The following is a 21,719-nucleotide window of genomic DNA, read 5'->3' on the forward strand; positions in this document are numbered from 1 at the left end:
CCACTGAGACACAAACAGCCCACGAGAGTCACCCTCTTGGGGCAGGACCTCTGAGCAGCTGTGCCTGACCCTTCCCAATACGGGGAGAGGCAGTGTCTTCTGTGGTGAAGAGCAAAGGTTTTGGAATCTGATGAACCTAGATTCGAATTGATCCAGGACAAGTTACTGAGCTCAAGTTCCTCTGTATACAGTGAGCACACGAGTTAGGCTGTTGTGTGGCCCAGGTGCAGGGAGACACTCGGACCTCATGAATGTCCCTACATTACTGTTGGTTCCCCCAGACCCCTGTGCCTGGTTTGGGGAATGCTGCTCTGGACAAGATAGGCACCAGATTTTTGTCACATGTCATGGAGTTTATATTCCAGTGAAAGAGAACAGAGTAAAACAAATAAAGGGAAGGTGGAGTGAATCGAAAGAAATAAGTTCAGGCAGCTCATCTCCAAATGATAACAGAAGCCAGTCATGGCAAAAGAGGATAAAAGGTATGCTGGGCAGAAGGGGCAGCAAGTGAAAGGCCCCGGAGGTGGGGTTGATGATGAACATGTTCTGTGAGAGGAAGCAAAAGGCCAGTGAGGTGAAACAGTGGGCAAGGATGGGAGTACAGAAGGGGATTCCGTCACCCAGGTGGGAAGGGGCCAGTTGATGGGGAGTCTTGGTGGTCAGAGTAAGAATTTGAATTTTACTGTAACTCTAAACAGAATCTATGTTAGGACCTTAAGAAGGGAGTTGGTGATCTGCTTTATACCTACAGACATTCCATACAACTGCCATGAGGAGTATAGATAACAAGGAGGGAGAGGCGTGAGAGGCTCTGGGGGAGAGATGATGGAGTCTTGGGAGCAATGGAGATGGGAAACAGAATTTTAAATATATTTTAGAGGCAGGGCCAGAGGAACATGCCATAGATTAGCTATGGGGTGTGGTGAGGAAATGATGGCTATCAAAGATAATTCTTATGTTTTTGGCCTAATTGGGCAGTGGCGCCATTTGCTAGGATGGGGAAGACCCACCAGGAGAGGAATGGGTTTGGACAGGGAAATTGGGAGTTGGCTTTGGACAAGTTGAGCCTGAGAATCCTGTTACTCATCCCCATGGAGGTGTCAGGTATACAGTTGGCTATGGGTCTGTAGCTCTGGGGAGAAGCCAGCTTTTCAGAGCTCTAAGTATGATAAGCAAGGCCAAGTGAGTATGGTGTCCCAGCTCAATATCCTTCCAAATGTGTGATTGTGTTTCCTTCCTACTCCCTCCTATGCTAATTATCTCTCTCCCATCCTCCTCCTTACATTCATTCCCTTTCTTCTCTTGGCCCTATTTCGGAAAACCCAAATCAGGGTTTTTTACTGTTGGCTTTGAGCATTCGAATGAAAATACAGACAACTAAGAAAAATTCCTCCTAAGAGATGCTGTCTTCAGTGCACATTTGGCACAGGATCCCCGATTGGAATTGCTCTACACTGTGAATTGTTCGCCCATGTGCCCTGATGGTCCAGAACTTTCAGCTCTCTCCTTCTCCTCTCAACGTGGCAACACTTCTCTTAGCTTGTCCCCTGTGCCTTGTTTTTGGACCTAACACCCTTCCTTCAGAGCCCAAGTTTTGCCTGCTAGAGGAGAGATGAAATGCTTTCTGCTCAGTCACACTGTGATTGCAGTTGCCGTGCATAAAGGGATGATAGCATGAATGCTCTGTCACCCAGCAGCCCTCTTTAATCTTGCCTTTCCCACCTTGCCTCCAAGAAAGGGCCACCTGAAAGCCTTGTGGGAGCACCATCCCAGATGGATGTCCCTAACTGTAGTGCCTGACCTCAGAGGGAGTGCCAAGGTGCACATGGGCCCCCTCCCAGGCCACAAGCTGGAACAGGCACTCACGGTCTGTGCCTTTGGGGCCCTGTTTCCCCTGGGGTGGGAGAGGCCCCAGCCCTGGACAGGAGTGACAATGCATGTTAATTAGCACTGTGCAGAGCTGTCATCAGGAAGCCAGAAGCCACATGGTCCCAACCTGGTTTGGGGTTGGCACAGCAAATTCAAACCAGCTGGCCTTTGTTTGGAAATGCCCTGGGAGTGTTCTAGCCCATTCTGGACAACAGAGGGGCAGGCATTTCCTTACCCCGGGCACTGTTTTAGACGAGAGGTTCTGTAAACACTGTAGCAAGTGCTGTGACGGATCTGGTTCAGGGGCATACATAGCCTTCTCTGATTTGCTAGCAAGTAGGACATGGCGTGAGCTTAGTTGTAAGGGTCCTTATTGAAAGGCATGGGAAGGAAACATAAATTTTGTCCGTCAGTGTCCCCTTTATTAAAATTCTCTCATGACTACCTGCCTGGAAGATAAAGTCTAAACTCCTTTCCAAGGTCCTATGTAACTGTCCCCCCCACTCATCTCTGATCTTACAGCATCTGACTTCCAGCCCCCCTCCCCCAGCTCCTTACTCCACCCATTCGGAGTGATTTTCAGTTCCTAGAAGGGGCCTGACTCTCCACTTAGGTCTTCACTCACACCCCTTGCTGTGATGGATACAGTCTCCCTCTAGCTAACTGGGCCCTCACCCTCCAGGGGCCAGCTGCACTGACCATTCCTTGGGGTAGCTGGGTTTAGTGGACTGTCCCTGGTGTGGGTTTCAGCATAATATTGACCGTGCTATTTTGCAGCTGTCTGTTTACTCAGACCTGCCAGGCCCCAGGAGGTCGTGCTGATCTTGTTAATCCCTGCTTCTCCAGTGCGGGGCACCACAAAAGCCTTTCAGAAATGTTTGAATGAAAGCCCCCCACTCCGGCGACCCAGACCTTGCTCAGCTCATGCCTCCTCTGCTAACATCTCCTAGCCCATGGCGAAACCAACAGGACTCAGAGGAGCTCAAAATCAAAACGGTGTCCCCATCACGAGATGATAGCACATTGAAGACTTTTTTTGGTACTTAGAAACCATGTCAAGCCAGCCTATTCAAAACGCAGGTCTGGTGACCACATGAGGCATGTGAGCTGGAGTTTCCGCCTCAAACACACAAAGGGCCAAATTCTGTTGGAGCAGAAGGAGCGGATGAAGAGACTCCTAACCCTGGGTGCACCTTCGGTGGTTGCTGCCTGATACCTGTGAGAACTTGGGCGAAGCACATCTCTTTCGTCTGCCTCAGTCATCTTGTCTTGAAAGTGGGCACAGTTATGCCCACTTCCTCATGTTGCAAGAACAAACAAGACAGAGTTTGTTTACCGAGTGTTCAGTAGATTTTATGCCCCTTCACATTCGGCATAGCTATAGTTACAGTTATAAAAATGAGATGGCCTTTAAATTTTGTGGTTCATAGTTTTCCCATTGGAAATAAAGTCACTAAAGTTAAAAAAAAAAAAAAAAAAAGCTCCAGAATGGCATGTAGAGAGGACTCCCATTTCTTACAGAGAAGGTGCATGTGGATGTGTATATGTGGATGTGTTGGGAAAAAGTCCAGGTGAACTTTCTTTATTGGGTTAGCAGGGGCTTTCTCTGAGACATGGGTTTATGGTTGATCTTAATTTTACTCCTTTTGCTTGATTATATTTTCAATATCACATGAACATATTACTCATGAAGTGGGTGATGGGAGAGATGAGATACGATGTTTAAAAAGGAAAGGGAAAAGGGGTGCCTGGGTGGCTCAGTCGGTTGAGCATTTGACTCTGGGTTTTGGCTCAGGTCACGTTCTGTTGCTGATAATGTGGAACCTGCTCGGGATTCTCTCTCTCCCTCTCTCTCTCCCCCTGCCCCACTTATGCTTTCTCTCTCAAAGTAAACAAATACACATTGAAAAAATAAATTAAAAAGATAAAAAGGAAAGGAAAAGAAATGAAAGAAGTTAACTAGAGGCCAAGAAGGAATGGCCTATGCTTGCTCTGCAGTGTACTTCTTCCTGCTATTAAGCTTGTTTCTCTCGGCAGGATTTTTCACCCAGATCTCCACCTTGGCTGATGTGCAGGAAAATGTCATGGAATACCTGCATGTACTCAGCCGGCCCAAAGTCATCGATCAGGAGCACGACGTGGTATGGACTGAAGCTTACATCGACAGCACTGTGAGTCCCTGGGGCCCTTGGGGGAGAGCCTGAGGGTTTTCCTCTGTGAATTCCAGAAGATGGTGTTAACCTTAAAAATAAAACTGTCAGTTGTTTGACCAGCAAAAATGCGTTTATTCAGGAATAGTAGACAATTGCAATCCAGGACAAGCAAGCTACAGCAAAACCGTAGGCAAGTCCAACGTTATTTTATGAAGAAAAAGGAAAAAGTTGGGAGGGGTTGTTTTGAACTAAAATCCACTGGAGAGAAGCAAGAGTTCAAGGTGATGATGGTTTCCCATTGGCTGGGTTGCAAAGGTGCTTGATTTCTTGTAGAAGATGCAATGTACATCTTTTCCTGTTGGGGCCTGTAACTGGTGATCCTTTCCTGTTGAGTAGTCTTCTGTTGGGTCTGTGATTGACAGTTCTTCTGACCGGTCTCCCTTTCTAGCATCCAAGTCCACTTGAGTGAGGTTTTCTTTCATTAATTTTACAATGGCTGTTCTATAACTCTTCCTCAATAATGGAGTTTGATGACATTTTCCTTTGTGGTACAGTTGTGTTGGTCCTCTGGGCAAGCAAGGTTGGTGAAAAATCATAACATCAGAATGTAACCAGCACTTTTGGCAGGTGTCTGGTCAGCACTTTGTTTTCCTTCCCATATGTGTACAGATTCTATCAGTAGCAGTTATTATGGGCTTGTTAGATTCAGTGCTAGCCATCTGAGAGGCCCAGTCCTGATGATGAATCTTGAGGTCTCAGCTTGGGAAAGTGACCAACGTTTAGCTCCAACAGTGAATTGGAGCCGCCGTAGAGGCCACAGCTGCATTCTCTTCCCAGAGACGAGTGAGAATATGCTTCAATGGTGGTTACACAGGCACTGGATTGATGTTGGAACTCTGGCCATGAACTCATTCTAAAGCAAATTCCAAGCAAAAAAAAAAAAAAAAATCTGATGTAGAATTAGTGTAAAAGGAGGAGCTTTGCCAATCATCTAGTAATGGCTCAATGGCCAGGTTTCTTGTGTAATTTCAGGGTGATTTTTCAGAGTGATAATGAGTCTGATGGGAGTGGCATTTTTCATTTATTGATTGTAAATGTTCTCACAGGGCCTCTCTCCCATCGTTTTTGTTGGGATTAACATCACATTAATCACTGTAACCCAGGCACAGCTGTCCTCTGGAGTGATCTCAATGGCTGCGGTGGGCCGGCTTTTCTCTCCATGAGCTCTCTCATTCTTGCTGCATTTCTGGCAGCTGTAGGTGAATGCAGGGCAAAAACAGCATATGGGGACCCAACTTGGGGGACACCGTGGTGGCCTGCCCCTTCCCTGGGAGAAATCACCTTGCATAGAGATGGATGCTAAGCTGAAAAACCCTCTCTGGTTGCCAGGGAGACCTGGGGCATTCATCATTTCCGTAGTCTGACCCCAGTTTGGTTTAAAATCACGGCAATGAAATAGCTAAGCTGCCCCATCTATGTGGGCACCATACTAACAACAACAGCCACAGCAACAGCACTGATGGTTTCATCTCTTATGTGTGGTTGAGTGTGGCAGGAAAAAGCCTTAAAGAAAAGGAGCCATGTGACTATTGCCAAGAATGAAGTGAGCTAGTCACCCAGTGGTTTGAACAGGGTTTGATCAGCCAGTTTGATCAGGCATTTTATTTGTTTCATCAATTTAAGACCTATAAAACAGAGCCTCTATGATTACAACATAGTGGTACCAGCAACCGAGAGATAGGTCAGTAGAATAGGAGGTCCAAAAAAAAAACAAGGGATCCAACTACATATGAAAATTCGGTATAGATAAAGGTGTCATCTCAGATCGCTGGGGTCAGGATGGTTTTCATAATAAACGCTTTTTAGAAAACTAGATGGCCATTTAGAAAAAGATGAAACTAGTTCTTTTTGTCACATCCTACCCAAGAAAGAAATCCAAGTGGAGCAGTGGTCCAAACTGTAAAAAATGAAATGATGCAAGCACTTGAACGAAACCTGGGTGAATCCCTCTATAACCTGGATTCAGAGAAAATCTTTCTGGCAATGACTCTAAAATCCAGATGCAATGAAAAGAAACATGAATAAGTTTAACTCCTTAAAGACAAAACCAAATGAAAACCAACTTTGATAAGTCAAAAACCACGATAAGCAAAGTCAAAGGCACAAGGTAACATGAGAGAAAATATTTGCAACATAGAGCACACTTAAGTCATTAATAACCTAATATATAAAGAACTTTTCACAATTGAGGGTAATACCTTAATATTCCTATTTTTAAAAGATGAACAAAAGACAGTAAACAATTTACAAAATAGTAACAATGCTTTTCCACATATGAAAGATGTACAGTTTCACTCGTAGAAAGACAAGAAAAATGAAAAGCACACCCTAGTGAAATACAATTTGGCATCGATCAGAGTGGCAAAAATTAAAAGCCTAACCGTACCCTCTGTTGATGAGGCTGTGGGAAAAGGAACACTCCTAGATTGTGTGTGGGAAGAGAATGGGGACAGCTCTATGAAGGGACATTTGCATTTATCCTTGGACCCAGCAATTCCACGTCTAGGAATGCACTCTGAAGACGAACCTGCAGCAATATGAAAATACATGTGCACAGGTTTGTCCATTACAGAAATGCATGTCATTTCAAAATACTGAAAGTTACCTAAATACACAAGCATAAGAGAGAGATTACGATAAACCATCGTACATACACATCATGGATCTTAATATGAAAAACAGGAATGAGGATGATTTAGTTTTCCTGGTAGATATAGAAGGATTTCCAGGATATATTGCCAAGTAAGAAGAATAAAATGTAAGAGTATAAACAGAGTCCCACCTTTTGTATCAGAAAGAAGAGGAAGTAGAAGGTATAGGTATATATGCTTAATTTTACAAAAAGAAACACAGAAAGGATAACGCATAGAATCAGTTACCTACGACAAGCGGAAGTGCAGAGGAGGAGATAGTGAACAGAGTGAGACACCTCTGGGTACACCGTTTTGCATAGCTTGGATTTTTGAAAGTAGGTTGATGTCCTATGCATTCAAAAATTACAATCGACAAGAATGGGGGGAAAACTAATAGTGAATGCAAACAGAACCAAATGAATCCAACTGAATTTCATATGAACTAAAAATATTACCAAAAAAGGGGAGAAAAAGCAGTACGCTTTTGAATATAGAACTTAGGCACCATGTTAAATCTTGAACAGACTACCCTCAGTCTAGGCGGGAAGGAGAACTGACACCAAACTCCTTTTGGTGTCATGTGGTGTCATGTGGGCCTAGCAAATCTGAATCTGGTTTGTGAGTATGGTAGGATTGAGCAAATGTGTAGATGAGGAACATAAAACAGATGCCTGCAGGATAAGACGGGATGGGAGGTCTCAGAATGAAACCCCAACTCTGTCCCTTGAAAGGGCCTAGACTAAGCAGTGGCACCCCAGTAGCAGTGAGCACATCTAGAACCCGGATCCTAGCTTCCTAAAACCATTCCCCACTAAAACAAACCAGCGTTCTTAGAGAAATTGCTAATTTCAGGGCTTGGGCGGGGAAGGTACCCCTTGCCCCCCTCCCTCCCCCCCCACCCCCCACCAAAGAGCCTAGAATATTTTATGCCAGAAACTAAGAAGTGCTCAAAACAACAGTAAGGTCATCTCACAAGGACACAGGAGTCAGTATGAAGGGGCCCTCACTGGTCAGCTCTGGGACAGTTTGAGCCTCAAAATAAAAGGGACAGTAGTGGAGTATAACCTGTGGAGTAAAACGGAAAGCCATGTGTTCTTACTGATAGTGAACAGATAAACAAATGTCAATGAGATGAACTGAACAGATGAAGTAGGTGGGCAGGGGCATGGTGCACAGTGCCCCGCTGACTGATAAATGTCAAGGGAACCATGGAGACAGAAGATCACCACTTTCCTGCCATTGTATTGAAGACTGGGTGAGGGAAAAGGGCCTCGGTGCAAGTTAAACCAAGGGGGAGATTTGGAGCAGGATATTTTCATCATCTCAAAGATCTTCCCCAGAGATTTTTGACTAGGTGTGAGGGGAAAAAAAATAGTCTCTACACAGTGGGAGAATCCAAATAAAATCTGGCGTGGGTCATCAAAATTAGTGTCACTAGGGGCACCTGGGGGGCTCAGTCAGTTAAGCGTCTGACTCGGTTTCGTCTCAGGTCATGATCTCACGATTTGTGGGTTCCAGCCCCATGCTGGGCTGTGAGCTGACAGCATGGAGCCTGCTTGCGATTCTCTCTCCCCCTCCCTTGCTCTCTCACTCTATTCATTTTTTATTGCTCTCTCACTCACTTTATTTCTCAAAATAAATAAATAAACTTTAAAAATACTAGTGTCACTAATGAGAAGCAAATAGGCATGGCGTGCCTTTGGAAAGGACACATCATACTCATAGAGTATGCCAGCTGAGGATACATAACCTGAAAGTCATGGTGGTGGAAGGTCAGGGAAGAGGGCAAAGATTTTTATTAATATGATGTCTTGCTTTAGATAATGCTAATCACTTAAATCAATAGTTCTAGAGTTATTAAATTACATACACATATGTATATGCACATACATATATACGTTTACATATGAAAGGCAATGAAGAGATCAGGAGAACCCATTGCTACTCCAACTTTTCCATGAAAGAATTCTGGATAGCAGAGGCAAAAATAAATGGTCTGGGAGCAGCTCTGGACATGAAGTTTTCAGAGGCAATGTCTTTGAAGTCTTGTGCTTTATCTCTAACATTCTATGAAATTTGCATTTCTTCTCCATAATCATCTTTGCTTACTTTAAAAATAAAATACTGCTTTAAGTTGCTCATAATTGAGTAAAATGGTATGCCAAGATAACAGAGCTCATTTATTCTACCTCCTCAAGAATCCTTTGATAGACATAAAACTAGCGTCCTCCCGCCCCCGCCGTTATGAATGATAGCTCAGCACCACCTCTGTGCTTTCCAAGCTTCTGTCGTGTCTTTGCAAATAGCCCTGAGAAATAATTCCCCCAGTAGAACATTCTGAGAGTCTCTTCTCATCTTGGTGGGGCTGAGAAACCGGCTGGGTCAGGGGAGACACTGGGGTTTCCATCTTCCTTCTTTCTACCGCTGTTCAGTGAGGACAAGAGGCTGTTGCTCCCATGGCTGCATCTTTGGCCAGGAAGCAACAATCTCTTCAAACTCTGTCTGGGCCTGGATTCTGCCAGGACAAGAACAAAAGCCCCCTGTTGTTTGTGTGTGGGCTCAAAAGAGGATTTGCATGCTGAACTTATCTGTAGAGTGGAAATTCTGAGATGAGTCCAACTTGGGAACCACCCACAAGATAAATGGCAGGGAGGCAGCATAAGCAAGACAAGTTTGTGACCATCCTGACACGTTCAGGACAGTCTCAAGCCAGCAGTGCCCTAATATGTCCCACCATGGAATAATGAAAGACACTAAATTCAGAAGCACTTGACATTGGAACTGGTGACCCCATTTTCATAATGTTCTGGTAGCATTGGCAGCTCTGGGCTATATATATATACATATATGTATATGTATATATATATGTATATATATATGTATATACATATATGTATATGTATGTATACATATATGTATATATATGTATATATATGTATATACATATATGTATATGTATGTATACATATATGTATATATATGTATATGTATATGCATATATGTATATGTATATATATTTAAGCATTTACAATCTACCTTAGTTTATTAACTGATAGCATTGAATTTATCATTAAAAGAGACCCAGTCTGAATTCCATGTCTATACCATACTAGCTATGTGACCATAAGTCAGTCCCTTAGCTTCTTCAAGTATTGTTTTCTTCCTTTACCATGTGGGGATAAAACCTGACTTCCAGGGTTGACATTAAGGATTAAACAACTGTGCATGGTGAGAATGCAATAAATGATACCTATCATCCTTTCCCAAACTCAGGAAGCCCAGTGGGAATTTTTCTCCTTGGCTATAGGAAGTTTTGGAAATGTTCTCCTTTTTTGGGCTGGTAACTACAATACGGCTTATTCCCTTCTGATAATAGAATCTGGCACTTAGGTATAATGAGTCCCTTGGAAGCACTGTTCGTCTAGAGATGCACTTTAATCCCTTGGAATTCATTTCACTGTAATTACCTACTGTGGGTGGGGCATTAATATCTGGGGTTGATGTCTAGGGTCACTGTCCCCAAGAAGGACTAGCAGCCGTGCTGCACCATCCAGACCAGTCCCCACAGCCTCATGGAAGTAAGTACTGGCCGATTTCCCAAGGCAAGGGAAACACGGTAGGAGCTCTCTCAATTGGCTACCAAATAATGGGCTCAGTGAAACAGTTCGTGCCTCTTGCCCAAAGCACACTGGACACTGGATCTGGAGGCCATACTGGTAGAAGAAGTTTATACACAACTGTTCCAAGTTGAGTTGCGAGCTTACTCAAAGTTAGTTGTCTTCATATTCAGACTTCCCAAACTTGTTGATGCTAGTTGTTATTTTATCATAATTGTATAAATTAATTATTATTGAAACCCATAACTTAATGAGTGTTAAAAGAAAATTGTTACTTCTGTGGATATGTAAATGAATGCATTGGAAAGACTCTACAGATTATTGCTGAAAATAACAATGTGTCAACTGTGGGCCATGTATCTCTAAGACTGGGGAGAAATAGCCTTCCATATATTCAGAGGAAATTGGTACTTAGCGATTTTTCCCTCCCTCCCTCCCTTTCTTTCTTCCTTTCTTCCTCTTTCTTTCTTTCTTTCTTTCTTTCTTTCTTTCTCTCTCTTCCTCCCTTCCTCCTCTTCTTTTCCTTCCTCCCTTGCTTCCTCCCTTCCTTCCTTTCTTCCTTCTCTCCTTCCTTTTCATTAAGGGTAAGTTTACCTTGATTTGTTTGTTCTCTCTCAGGTTGATGTGGTAGGTTTGATGGCCAGGTTAGTATCTGCTTCCTATCTTATTGCCTCTTGGTAGCCTCTGGGAACTGTGAGCTCTGTGGACAGTGACCTTACCAAATACAGAGAGGAGGGCCAACAGTTGGTATGTGCAGAGTTTTGATTTCCAGCTAGAATGACCCACATGCTCTTGTGTCATGGATCAGCATCATGGGGATAGCTGTGTTCGTTTTTATTGCTATGTAACAAATGAGCACAAACAGCAGCTTAAAGTAACACAAATGTATTATCTCAGGGTTCCCATTGGTCAGGAGTCTGGGCACAAGGTAGCTAAGTCCCTTGGCTCAGGGTCTCCCAAGGCTATAGTTCTCATCTGCAGTTCAGGGCCTCTTCCAGGCTCATTTGGATTGTTGGTAGAATTGATCCCTTGCAGTTATAGGACTGAGGTCCCTGTTTTCTTGCTTGCTATCATCTGGGAATTGCTCTCAGCTCCTAGAACCCAAAGTTCCTGCCACATGGTCAATGAGAGGCAGTTCTCACGATGCTGTTTGCTCTTTTCCAGACCAGCAAGAGTGCATCCCTCTAAATAGAAGCTTCTTTGATTACGTCAGTCCCACCCACAATAATCTTTTAATTAACTTCAAGTCAATTGATAGCAACCTAATCACGCTAATGATATCCCATCATACTTATACTCAAGGAGAGGGAATTGTAAGGGTCATGTACCTACCATGGCAGAAATCCTGGGAGCTGTCTTAGAATCCTGCCTATTGCAACAGACTGCCCACATGCTGTGGTCTGAGAGGGAAAGATCATGCTGGAAGGAAATACAACCAACACCTCCTCCTTCCTGCAAACTCTCTATTAAAAGCAAGTCTCAAGGCAGCCATGTCTGCTCTTCATCATAAGACTGCTGCTTACCACTAATGCCTCTAAGAGCCTTGAGTCTCTTTGTGACATTGTAGTCTGAAAGTGGCTTTGATTTGTTTCGGACTCAGATACGATTAACCAGACCTGCTGATTAATATCATTTCTACCAAATACTGAAGGAGTAGGTATTTGTTGATTATCTAGTAAACATAGACACTTTATTCCACCAGTTGGCTTAACATGGTCTTAAAAGTCTTCTTTCTCTTTAATTATCTGGAAGTTAAGGCAAAAGGAGTTCCTGTTGGTTGACTCATCAGTCATTATGGCTGAAGACCCAGCAGCAACAAATATAATCATGTAATTGACTTAATACTTAAATGGATAGCTTAAAATGACCCGTGAGTGTGGTACTTTCCCTTTTTATTAATTATGTATTGATTCATACATTTCGGGGTCTGGACAAGCTAAAGATAAAAGTCTATATAGCCTAAATATAGATTCTTGCACATGAGTCAAGGATTGTATTTAACTAAGCCTGATCTAGAATCGGGACTGACAGAATTTTCCTTTCAGGGCCTGTCTTCTCTGCTGATTACTACCCGTCTGATTAAATATTCTGTTTCCTGCCTGGCTGTTCTATTCAATTTGCTTTCCCGGTGAAGCCCAAATAAATGAATTAATGTTAACAACATTAATTATGTTTAATCTAATAAGATCTCATGTATTAATTGACAAAACAGCAAACACCAGAATTCTGAAATTCATGGGCTTCTTATCAGAATACAAGTCATGCACAGTCATTATCTCTTAGGTGCAGAGCAAAAAATCATTAACAATGGAATTTGTTCCATTTTGTAAGCAAATGACTTGTGCTTTCCAGTTGGGACTTAATCATCTTGGGAATGCTACCCAACTTGCTGTGCAGGGTAGACGCTGCATTAAACTGAGGAAGCATCAGCATCCCTGATCAACCCCTCCAGGGGAGTTTCCACAGACCATGGTGACAAGCAGAAGGGAAGCAAAGAAGTCTTTTAGAAACAGTGGGAATGTGACCATTTAAAATAATGAGAATTCATTACCAAGCCCTCCTGCCCCTCCCTGTTGCTGGTAATGCAATTCAGTATGCAATTTGTAGGAACTTTCAAACCAATTTAGTTGCATTTGCAAATTGGACGTGTATCTTTCCTCCTCACCCCCCACTAAGTCCAACTTGGGAGAAAATGCTTCGCATTTGATAGATTGCACATTTGTTTCAGTTTCTCATCTAGGAATGGTACCTAGGCCATTTAGGAGTCGTTTGGGTGATTGCCTTAAGCTACATCGTACTGCCTAGAAGCAATTACTCAGGGGGTCGAAGCCATCATAAAGAAGTTGTTGGGGCTTGGAAACTGAATTTACAGTATTTTCCCAAGACACCGCTGCATATCAAAGGAGTTCAAATCGTCAAAACAAAAAGACACACGTATAGAGAAACATAAACCATCCTGCTGGGTCGTGGAACAGAGAATGCCATCTGCATTACATGGCATGGAGAAAACTGATTACGTTGGGACCTCTATTTCATAGCAGATGGGTTCATTAAATTTAATAGCCTCCAGAGCCTTTAGAAACCGTGTTAAAAACATGTGGAGCATGCTGTGACACTTCACTTCTGCCCCTGCAGTCATTATAACTCTGGCACAGACTATAAATATTATAGTACTTTATTTCCATTGAAACAGATTACTATTATAATTATTTTTTTGCCAGGAGATGGTGATGTTAAAAAGAGTGCATTCTGATTTCTAGTGTCATTTATATTTATCCAAATATTTTTCTTTTCCATTTGATTCTAGATTTCTCTATTAAATAGTGGGTTGTTGTTGTTGTTGTTGTTGTTGTTTGTTTGTTTGTTTTTTTAGCTCAACCTTGTTTTTTTCTTTGAGTTCATGTTGTGAAACTATGAATTCAAAGTATAAAAGTACTATCTTCAGGAAAGATATTCTGATACATTATGGATGACTGTCAACTAATAGAAATGCTTAGAGCTGAAAATGAAAAAAATTAGTTTTTAAGAGTTTTTTTTTTTATTTTTAGATTTATGGTTGTTTCTGCTATATGGTATAATAATTTGTAACTGTCCCTAAAGAAAGGACAGGCTCTAGAAATAGATAAGATCTTATAGAAATGGATAAGACCATTAAGCCCGAATAATCATTTAGCATAATAGATTATTCAGTATTCTTTGTGTACAAGTGAGAGCACTCAACTCAAAGTAGCAAAGGTCAAAAAGGGAATTCGTGAGCTCCTGGAACCAAGATACCTGTGTAGTTCTGTCCTGAGGCATGACTAGCTTCAGAAATCACTCCTGTGTTTTCAACTTCCAATGAATCTCATGAATTGCTTGATTTCTTGGCTTAGTTCTTGGGAAGGCAGTTTCCCACTCTTTAGGATGACAAACACGACCTTTCCCATCCACTAGCTTTCATTGTTTGATACCCTTGATTTCTCCCTTTCTCTTCCAGCATCTATATCAAATCCATAAAATGTCTGTTTGGGTCACAACCCCATTCTGAGAGGTGAGGTGGAGCTAACTGATGGCTGGAATCTCACAGAGTGGGGAAGAAACCAGTCCCAAAGGTAGTTGATACTGGGAGGGCTGCAAGGTACAGAGTCCTGCATAGACTTTGTCTGTAGACTCCCAAACTAATCTATGCCTGAGATCATGTATTCCATCAGTATGATATTCATTATGGTACCATGTTTTCATTTCTAAGTTTATTTACTTATGTATTTTGAGAGTGGGTGGTGGGGGAGAGAGGGAGAGAGAATCCCAAGCAGGCTCCATGCTGTTAGCTCAGAGCCTGATGCAGGGCTCAATCTCATGAACCATGAGTTCATGACCTGAGCCAAAATCAAGAGTCAGACACTTAACCAACTGAGCCACCCAGGTGCCCTATGGTGCCATGTTTTTAAGCAGTAGAGCTCTTTGTCTAGTGAAATGTTTCCATGGACACTTGGTGTATAATACATATAGAAGCTAAGCTGCTCTGGTGGATGTGGGGAGTAGGGCCATGGAGCCCTGGTTGCTTGGCCACCTCCTGAATGCTTAGGGAAGCTCCAAAGCACTGTTTTGCTTCTCTTTGGCACTGAAGAACCTAGGTAGTATTCTGAGTAATAAGTGAATCAGTCTCTGAAAATGGCAAAATGGAATTCACTGCTGTGGATTATCTGCTGTGCCGCTAAGCTTATATCAAGGTACTGGGTTGGGTCCAGTTAGGAGAGATGGTTATGGGGATTGGAAGGTTGTGCCCATGGTTGTATTAGAAAACCAAATTGCCTGTGCTTTTTCCCTCAAATATCTGTATTTTTTATATTCTCTGGAGACCAGTTCCCTTGGCCACCCTTATTCACAGGTGAAACACGGTCTTCTTTAAGTCCTGCTTAACATGATATCCCAATTCAAAGCTGACACAGATGGGCTCAGTGTTTGTGATATGAGTTCATTTCTGAGCAAATTGCATAACTTACTCTAACCCACCATCCCACCATCCCATTGAGGTCAGATGTCTACCACTTATCCAATCAGCTGTGGCTAGGGAAGGATCATATGATGGAAACAGATCAGCCAGAGCTGTGGATCACAGATTCTGTAGGAAAGATTTTTAAGCAAGAGGAAATGACCAGAGTCTGGAGGAGGTAACATTTCTAGACCTCTGTCTTTCTATCCACAGTTTCCATAAGCTGCATCCCCAACTAGGTTCTAATACTAACTCTCAGTACCGTATCTTCATTCCTCTTCTCTGAGCCCCAGGCTCATGGCTTCCTTTTAGTTCCAGCTGCTCCAACAAATATCTCCCAGTCCTTTCCCTGCCTCCCACATCTTGACATCGCCCTTCCTCCATCCACCTGTCTGCTACATGGGGGATAGGAATCCCTCTCCCTTGTGTCCTTTGAGAGCTGAGGGAGGTATTTTGGCCACCACAACTAAATCTGTACTGCTTTTTTCCCCTTTAATGGCCCAAATACTTGGGCAACTTCGATTCTCAGAGCTGATTCTCACGCACCGACCTGGTTTAAACTAAAACGAATGTATTCCTCTTATTACCAGCATGAAGAATAATTAAAATAATCCCAGAGAATCAACCTGTGGTTTGATATCAGCTGCCAGTTTCTCTTCTCTTGCTGCACACAGGGTTTTCTCCATGTAAAAGATGTAATTCTTTTACTTTCATTCCGTAAGCATTGCTGTGCCAAATGCAGATGTACTGTCTGTGACCGTGGCTCACAGATACCATAGATGAGAGTATTTCACCTAGCTGGGCTCTTCAGCTACTTTTATTGAAACATGGCAGAGGGCCATTCTTTGCCTCTTGACTTTAAAACATTATTCCTTCCTGGCTGTTCACAACTGCCTGTGGGTGATATAGCAACTGGGGGCTCCTTCAGCATTATTCTGCCGATGATACACACTACTGTTAAATGTCCAGACCAAGCAGGAAGCTCAGTGCCTCAGGGGAAATTCTCTCTAGTTCTGAACAAAGAAAGGAAAAACAAAGACATGGTTTATTCAGGCAAAAGGAACGTGTTTTCAAATCAATTTCCATTATGTTTACTCAAAAAATCTGGAACATCAACATCTTTGCTGGTTGATGGAAACAACTGTTCAACACTCTTGTAATTGATTTCTCTTCCAAAGCAATCACACTGACGGTGACCCGAGATGAAGCAGGAGCAAGTATTCATCCCAGTCTCTTTCTCTCTCACCTAGCACCGTGTAAACGAGCATTTGTTTCCATGTCAAGGATCCTCCTTTGAGGACAGATTCAAATGCACTGCTTGTTCATCAGTTCACCTCCCGTGGTTTTCTAAGAAGGGACTCTTGGGAAGGACTGTCCTCACACATTCGAGGACCATCCTGAGGCTAAATTAGGTGACTTTTCCTGTCTGCCTCAGAAAGTATTTCAAGGCCCAGCTGCAAAGTGCTTCACAAATGGTTGAGCTATGTTAGCTATCAACCAGTAAGTTAGAGGATCTAAAGTGTGGATTGACTCACCACTGGCTCAGAACCCTCAAGGGGGACCTAAATTTGAATCATTTGATAACCTGACCCCTGTTCACCTGTCATTCTTCTGTTTCAACCTGGCTTTTCTCCATTCTGTGCAGCCTCACCCTACCCACAGATTCATAGTCTTAAGATTTTCTTCTACCTAACGCAAGAAGCAGCCTCCTCCTCCCACCCCAGCTGGGAGCCTTTTGGGCTTATCCCTCACTTTCAGTTCCATCACTATCTCCTCTGGGAAGCATGTCCTGATCTCCTTGGATCCACCCCTAGTCTCAAATGGGGCTTTTGTGATATGCTCTTTTTTTAAAAACAAATGTTTATTTATTTATTTTGAGAGAGAGATAAAGAGAGCAGGGGAGGGGCAGAGAGAGAGGGAGAGAGAATTCCAAGCAAGCCCCGTGCTGTCAGCACAGAGCCCGACACAGGGCTTGATCCCAGTGAACCATGAGATCATGACCTGAACTGAAACCAAGAGTCCGATGCTTAACTGACTGGGCCACCCAGGTGCTCTGGTCTTGTGATGTGCTCTTAAATCATCTGGCACCATCCCAGAATCTTGTACTATATCAGAAATTCTGCATATGTACATTTTTTATCTCCCTGAACTGTAAACTCTTTGAGGAAGTGGATGAAAGTGAAATAAAGTAGCATGTTGTTTGTCATATACCACCAGCCTCTTTTTACTACTCACTAGAGCTTTTTTCTCTCACTCTACGCTGTATTTCTCCTAAAAACATCCAATGAGACACCAAGAAGTAGGAAAGAAATAGTATAGAATATTGGCTACAAAGAGGATGGCTGTACCAAGTAGAGTTTAAAATACTGTCCCCAAAATATGGCTGTCTTATTTGTCAAGTTCAGGTCTGAAACAGCTGGTTTATATGAATGCCAGCCTCATCTACTCAGTGGAAATCACTGATTTTAGATGGAAGAACAGAGAACTTTCAGGAGTGAACCAGATTTCTGCAATGTTCCCTTTCTATGCATATTGTTAAGAGCAATATGTTGGGGAAAGGGTTGATTGCTTAAGGCACATTGTTTATACTACATTACTTAGGTCTGATGGAAAAGTTCCTAACAGTGGTTTTTTTGCTAAAGATATGGTCTATGGATGAAGAGTAGAATGTGATTTTTCTTGGTAGGGCATCATCATAATTTAGGTGGACTCCAAAGACATTTGATATTGGGAGAGGCTGGGAAAAATATTCTGGTCCATGGAGCTTCTTTAGTATTAGCATTCAATTCTCCATCAAAATATAAATGCTGTCTGCTTTTAATTACCATCTTTATTCAGGCCAAGTTAATTACTCTGGGCCGCACTGGAAAGGAAAATTCCCAGAAAGTCTGATATGATAGAATCACAGTGTGTTTTCTGAAGAAGATGCTGAGAAATCCTTAATGAATTACGGTTTCAATATAACTTTTGCAACAGAATACTAACGGAATGAGGGGGAAAAAAACAGAGATTTTTGGCAGCTGTTCACCATCATAGCACTTGACAATCTGCTTCTTATTTAGTTTTCTGTTATGTGAAAGCTTGGAATTCTCAAGAAATATCGATCACTGCATGACAATACGTTTGTAGCAAACCGTATTGTGTTGCAAAAGCTCTCCTTTTAAAGTGAGATTTCTGACTCTGTTTTGTTATTAAAATGTGTGGGTCTTTTTACTTAGAAAATAGTGTGGTTTTGTTAAACATAAGTTATTTAGAGGTTAAAATAATCTTAATTTTAACTATTAATATTATTAAGAACAGATTTTCGACCAAGTTGAACTGAATGCAAACAAGGATAAACTTGGAAAAGAAAACTGGTGGCTGGGAATGCAGGGATGCCTTGAGAGCTGTGTCTTGGCCGTAGCCAATAGGTTCACAGCAGCCCTTTGCCATGTTGGCAGAACCACACATTTTTGTAAGGTCTGTTGATTTCCCCAGACTTCATGGAATCTAGATCAAGTTTGTCAGTTTCCCATTTCTCTTGTGATGATAATCCAACCTAGGGCTGAATTAGGAGCACGGAGGGTGTCTGGACTTCATGGCCCTTGTATCCAGCTGAACTGCTCCTTTTCTGTCGTGTCAGTAGATAGGAGAGTCTACTCTTTGGCCATCGTTTGGGGAAGCCTATGAAACCAGATGTAGGTTACCTAGTTTATTAGGCAAACACCTACTTAGCTGAGGGTCAGTCCCTATGCTAGACAGCAGGGTGTCATTTCTAGGAAATACAGTCTAAGTCTCTGAAGTGAATAATACAAGCCAATCAGGTAATTTAAAATTACTAGATGTTTTTTTAAAGCTATCGGTAGCTTCCAACATGTAGTGGCAAGGTCGTACTTTGTCTTTCTCGCAATCCTGTTACCACGTTATGGTGAAAACAAGTCTCGGGCAAATTCTGCCATCCCTGCAAACATTTATTAACATCCTGAACAAGTCAACTAAATGTTCTGAAAGCTCCAGGAAGTCCCAGATCTCTATCCTTTCAGATGTTCTGATGGCATCTTGCATCAGAACAAACGTGTTATTTGCAGGTGTCAGTTAACCTTCTGTTTGGAGTCAGGTGACTGAGAAGCCTGAGTCAGCAGCTGAAGGCTAAGTCTGTTTAACAAGAAGACCTGACATGCTGTTTCTCAAGATGGAATCTGCTGAGCTCCCAAAACCCTTTGTGGGCTCGTGCAGAGGAAGGCGGGGTTTCTGCAATCTGTTAACCAATCCATGTAGAGTGGAAATCTCCAATTTACCAATGAAAAATCCTTTCTAATGTCCATTGTTATGGTAATTGACAAAACCTCTGCTGCTGGTCAGAGATAAATGGTAGCGCGTGTTGCCTTTTGCTTAACTACTAGCCAGAATATGTATTTCTGGTTAAGGCAGTTGACTTTCTCTAAGACATAGATTAAAATCCGGAGCACCTGGGTGGCTCAGTCTAGTTAAGTGTCCCACTCTTGGTTTCAGCTCAGGTCATCATCTCAGGGTCATGAGTTCAAGCCCCACCTCAGGCTCTGCACTGACAGCATGGAGTCTGCTTGGCATTCTCTCTCTCCGTCTGTCTCTGCCCTTCCCCTGCTCTCTCTCAATAAACATTTTTTAGAAATCAGCATATGCACTCACATCATCTATGCTAAAGTATTTTACAGTAAGTTACCTACCACATAATAGTGTTGTACACAGTTGACCCTTAAACAATGCAGGGTTAGAGGCACCAACCCCTTCCTTTGTAGTCAAAAATCCATGTATAAATTGTGACTCCTTAAAACCTTAACTACTATTAGCCTACTGTTGATCAGAAGGCTTACTGATAACTTACATAGCCAAGTAACATGTATTTTGTATGTTATATGTGTTATATACCATATTCTTACCTTAAAGTAAGCTAGAGAAAAGAAAATATTATTAAGAAAATCATAAAGAAGAGAAGATACATTTACAGTACTCTAATATTTATCAAAAGTTTCCATGTTGAAGTGGCCCGTGTAGTTCAAACCCATGTAGTTCAAGGGTCAACTGTACAATCAAGGTTTCTTCTTTGTGAAATGAGAATAGTAATGGTGCCGATCTCATAGACTGTGAAGATTAAAAAAGATAATGTTGCTTAGCACCATGCCAGGTGCATAGCAAGTGCTCCATATAAATGCTAATCATTTTTATCTAGAAACTCAGAGTAGCATTATTTATTGTTCTGTACACAGAGTCTTATGGAATGAATTCTACCTTCTTTTCATTTTAGACTTCCCAAATTTTGACATTCTAAAAAAAGGGGGTAAAGAGGGTCATGTATATGTGTCCCTTCCCAACAGAGAGGAATCCCTGGATGCTCCCATTCTTTGAAGCCACTCTCTCTACCCTAAGGGGTATATCCATGTGTCTTGCCTGTAAGCTCCATTCCATTCTTGGGAATGAGAAAGGAAACAAAAAAATTCTACTGATGCCCTTGGCCGTCACTGTCTCAGAAATTTCTATGGCAGCATCCTAGAGCAACAACCAGCGTTGGCATAATTATGGTAACGGAATCTGCCATGGTCCTGTTCTTGTGCTGTGGCCAGCAGGAGTGAACCAGAAAGCCCGGGAGGAATGGTTGAACTGTAAAAGCTAGTGGTGATCTTCAGAAGCATCCTTTTTGATGCTTCTGCAGTGCAGTAGGCCAGGCCTCCCATGCAGCATGGCAAGAATAAATGGGTGCAAGTATGGGGGCAGTTAACATGCACCCCAGATCCTGCTAAGTGTGCTTTGGCATCCTTGGTCAGTGGGTCCTACTGTCTCCATTTTCCAGATGAGGAAGCCAAGACTTAGGGAGACTGAGGAATTTGCCTGAAGAGTTGAGATAATTAATGGAACAAATGGGCTTCATTCAGCCCTCTTTCGCCTGCGTGGATGTGAGGCCTCTGCTCTCCCATGGGATGTGGGCAGATATCTCATATACATGTGCTGTGAGGAGGCACAAGCCCAACGGACTGCATTACAGAGTGCCAGAGTCTTTACAATGCTTGATGTGAGATTAGAAATGGCCTTTCCATTCCCACCAGCCTGAGTTACATTGCTTCTCGTGAATTTTGAAAAGCTCACAGTGCCTGCTTTTAAGATATGAAGACACCAGAGCCTGATTTGTCCTGAATCATGTTTCATAGTGTTGGCAGCACAAGATAGGAAACTTGAAATTTGCAGTATGTATGTCTCACATGGAGAGTTCTCTGTGCTGTATTAAGTGACAGAAGGAAAACTCAGCTCATCCTCCTTGTAAAAGAAACCCAGCATTCCCGGGTTTAAAAGGAGTCGTAACAATTCTATTTGATGGGCTTATAAATATCCTGGAATTTGCATTTTGAATGTTATGCATCACAAAAGGATTTCGATGGTGTTATCACAGCAACCCTGTAATCAC

The 21,719-nt window shown here is 42.5% G+C and overlaps 1 protein-coding gene across 1 annotated transcript in view; it reads left to right on the forward strand.

The window, feature by feature from the left end:
* Positions 1-21,719, forward strand: part of CACNA2D3 (calcium voltage-gated channel auxiliary subunit alpha2delta 3) — an 860,086-nt gene that overhangs the window by 568,583 nt on the left and 269,784 nt on the right. Inside the window, exon 13 of the mRNA XM_078442942.2 lies at positions 3,907-4,040. Coding sequence (XP_078299068.1) covers positions 3,907-4,040 — 134 coding nt within the window. The remainder of the gene's footprint in view (positions 1-3,906; positions 4,041-21,719) is intronic.

This window comes from Panthera onca, chromosome A2 (assembly GCF_046562875.1).
Source record: "Panthera onca isolate mPanOnc1 chromosome A2, mPanOnc1 haplotype 2, whole genome shotgun sequence".
Lineage (NCBI taxonomy): Eukaryota > Metazoa > Chordata > Mammalia > Carnivora > Felidae > Panthera > Panthera onca.